Genomic DNA, 2,889 nt, shown 5'->3' with positions numbered 1-2,889 from the left:
TGTCGGCTGAACTCCCTTGATCCACCAGAGTTCTGTGTAAGAATTTTTAATCTTTTAAAGTATTTAAAATATACAAAAATATTTATAATAAAATATAATAAATTTAAAATATCTCATAATTTTGTTAATAATAAAAAATTATTTATATATTTAATTATATTTTAACAGGCTCAGACAGGCCTGATAGGCCAATAAGGCTAATTAGTGAGCCTAGACCTGACCTATTAATATATTACTTTTAAAAGAGCTTAAGTCTGTACCTATTTTATAACAGGCCAGGCCCAATATGGGCCAGGCTGCAGGCCGACTAGCCTTTTTCCACCCCTGATGGCCACGGCACTAAGTGCCAGCTACATGGGGACAGTGTCTCCTGGTATGCCTTGGTTGCCTGCAGAGACCACATCGCTTTCCAGGACCGGGCTCGACGTTGTTCATCTCATTCCGAAGCCTTATGGAATAGGTTGGCCTTCTATTGATCGTCGCATGTGGGGGTTGGGACGGAGACGCTGTCCTTCGTGTGGTGGCCAAACTTCCTCGTTGGGCAACGGTGAAAACTCCATCTGATATACCCGGAACACATTTTCAACACGATACACATCGTCGACATAACACTGCCAGTCAAGCCTTGCATGGGTACATGCAGCTAGCGCATGAGCACACGGGTAGTGCAAGGTTTGGAAGTATCCGCAGTCACACCGTCGCTGTTGGAGGAAAACTCTGAACCAGGACTGTGCCCCGACGACTGCTATCTCATCAACAATGAATATCGACGTCGTCCTGTCGTATGATGTGACAAGCATCTGCGTGATTCCCTCCCTATTTGCAAGTATTTCCTTTTGCAAGAATTGCAAAAAGATCTAGCCACATGCAACCTGTGCTTCTGCCTGTCGACCCTTGTTGACAAACAATGCATTTAGGCGGTGATAGGTAGAATTAACAATTGCACAAACTGGAAGATTATGAGTTACCTTGAGAACAGAGTTGATACACTCAGAAAGATTCATTGTCATGTGACCGTATCGGCGACCCTCGTCCCGGTGTTGGAGCCATTTCGGTGGCTCTAACCCTCTAATCCAAGCCATCATTGCCGGGGAGGTGGCAAGATCCTCGGCGTTGATTAACTCAAGGTAGTATTGCGCCTGCTCTTGCGTCTTCGAGTATGCCGCGTTAACAATGTGCCTTTTGGCTTCCTTGCTCTTGAAGTTTGTTGCAAAGTTAGAGGCAATGTGTCTGACACAATAAATATTGTGTTCCCATCCACACCCATCTCACTCCAGCGCGGCCTTTATAACTGCATGCCTGTCAGAGATAAGTAGAATCCCCAGCTGAGTGGTCACATGCCTCCTTAAGTTGGTCAGAAAGAAGTACCACGAGTCTGTGTTCTCCTTTTCCACAAGCACGAAATCTATGGGAAGTATGTTGTTGTTTCCATCCTGAGCTATTCCCATCAATAATGTCCCCATGTACTTGCCATACAAGTGTGTTCCGTCCACCAAGACTAGTGGCTTGCAGTGCTTGAATGCTTCAACACATGATAGAAATGACCATAATACGTGATGAAACATGACACTATCACGGTCGAGCGTGTTGTCGACATAGTACGGTCGGGTTTGAAGATCGAAAATTGTACCTACGACGGTAATGCAAATTTATCAAAACAGAGTTACAAAAAAAAACAACAGCGCATGCCGACATAAGTCAAGCGTATGTTCTTACTTGGAATGAAAGTTTGCAATGTGTTGAAATATCTCCGCAGCTGGTTGTATGAATCATCCTAGTCTCCATAGATTCTGGCTATTGCCTTTAGCTTTGCTAACCAAACCTTCTTGTAAGACACCTTGTATCTGTACGCTGACTCCACAGAACCCTGCAACACTTTTATGCAAATGGTCGTGTCTACTTGAACCATGAGAATATGTGCTAGAATATGACATTTGAATCAAGTTGAGCATGATCTTGCAATGTCGCAGATGCCAAACAACTGTGAGTCCCTTGGTATTTTCGGATTTCCCAAAATCTGGAAGCCCTCGTCTTCGCAACCTTTACCATCCAGTGACACTGCTTACCAAACAGTTTGCATTGACATACATACCGAGTATGATCTGACTCTACCACTTTGAATTCTGCACTTCTACGAATGTTGTAGTTCTTAACCGCAAGCATCGTTGTTTCTTTATTTTGGAATTTCAATCCAATCTCCAGCTCCACTTCACTGATCAAAGCATAGTTGCTCGGTATGTCTTCCGCGGTAGTCGAGTGCATCGGACCAAGACTCAGTTGCAGATAGTGGCCGAGAGTGCTGCTGGAAACACTTCCTACCCCCATGACATTTATCGGTTCGACCTGAGTTGGGATAAATGTTTCTTCTTGAAGCGGTTGGGTTTCCGGAATAACTTCTGCTTCGTCTCCGCTATCATCCTCAATCTCGTCTTCGTCAAACGAGTCAGCCGACCCGTTTGCAATACCTTCCAAAGATGCAACATGAGTTGTGAGGGAGGAACGTTCATGCGGATTTTCTGCATTCTGGGCGGGCACAACGAAGGGGTTAAAAGACGGACTGCGAGGCCTGCCAATCTCTGGAAAGGGAATGGCTTCACCATCACCGAAATTCCCCAGTTCTTCCACGTTATTCGAACTAGATGAGCTACCACTCACATCTTGAAGCTTCACACAAAGTTCCATCGAATAGATGCTTCCAATGCTACGATGATTCGAAAACATCATCGAAATGTGCTGGTCAGATTTAATTTGCATTTTTTGATATGCAAACGAACTGGCTACCGCAACTGGCATCTTGTAAATCAAGGTATTGATATCCTTTTTCCCAACCAACCCAGTGTTCATCAAAATTAGATTTTTTAGTTGTTGCAAAGATGATTGTGGGGGAAT

General features: G+C 44.2%; 1 protein-coding gene across 1 annotated transcript; it reads right to left on the bottom strand.

Moving 5' to 3' along the window:
• Positions 450–2,682, bottom strand: LOC107637004. Its single transcript, XM_016340463.1, has 5 exons — positions 2,093–2,682; positions 1,802–2,040; positions 1,342–1,630; positions 969–1,230; positions 450–833 (listed from the first exon to the last, which is right to left on the bottom strand). The coding sequence occupies exons 1-5, from the start codon at positions 2,680–2,682 to the stop codon at positions 450–452; spliced, it is 1,764 nt and encodes a 587-aa protein (XP_016195949.1).

Source organism: Arachis ipaensis, chromosome B04, assembly GCF_000816755.2.
Source record: "Arachis ipaensis cultivar K30076 chromosome B04, Araip1.1, whole genome shotgun sequence".
Lineage (NCBI taxonomy): Eukaryota > Viridiplantae > Streptophyta > Magnoliopsida > Fabales > Fabaceae > Arachis > Arachis ipaensis.
The sequence above is the reverse complement of the archived record's forward strand: the minus strand, read 5'-3'. Positions and strand labels throughout refer to the sequence as shown.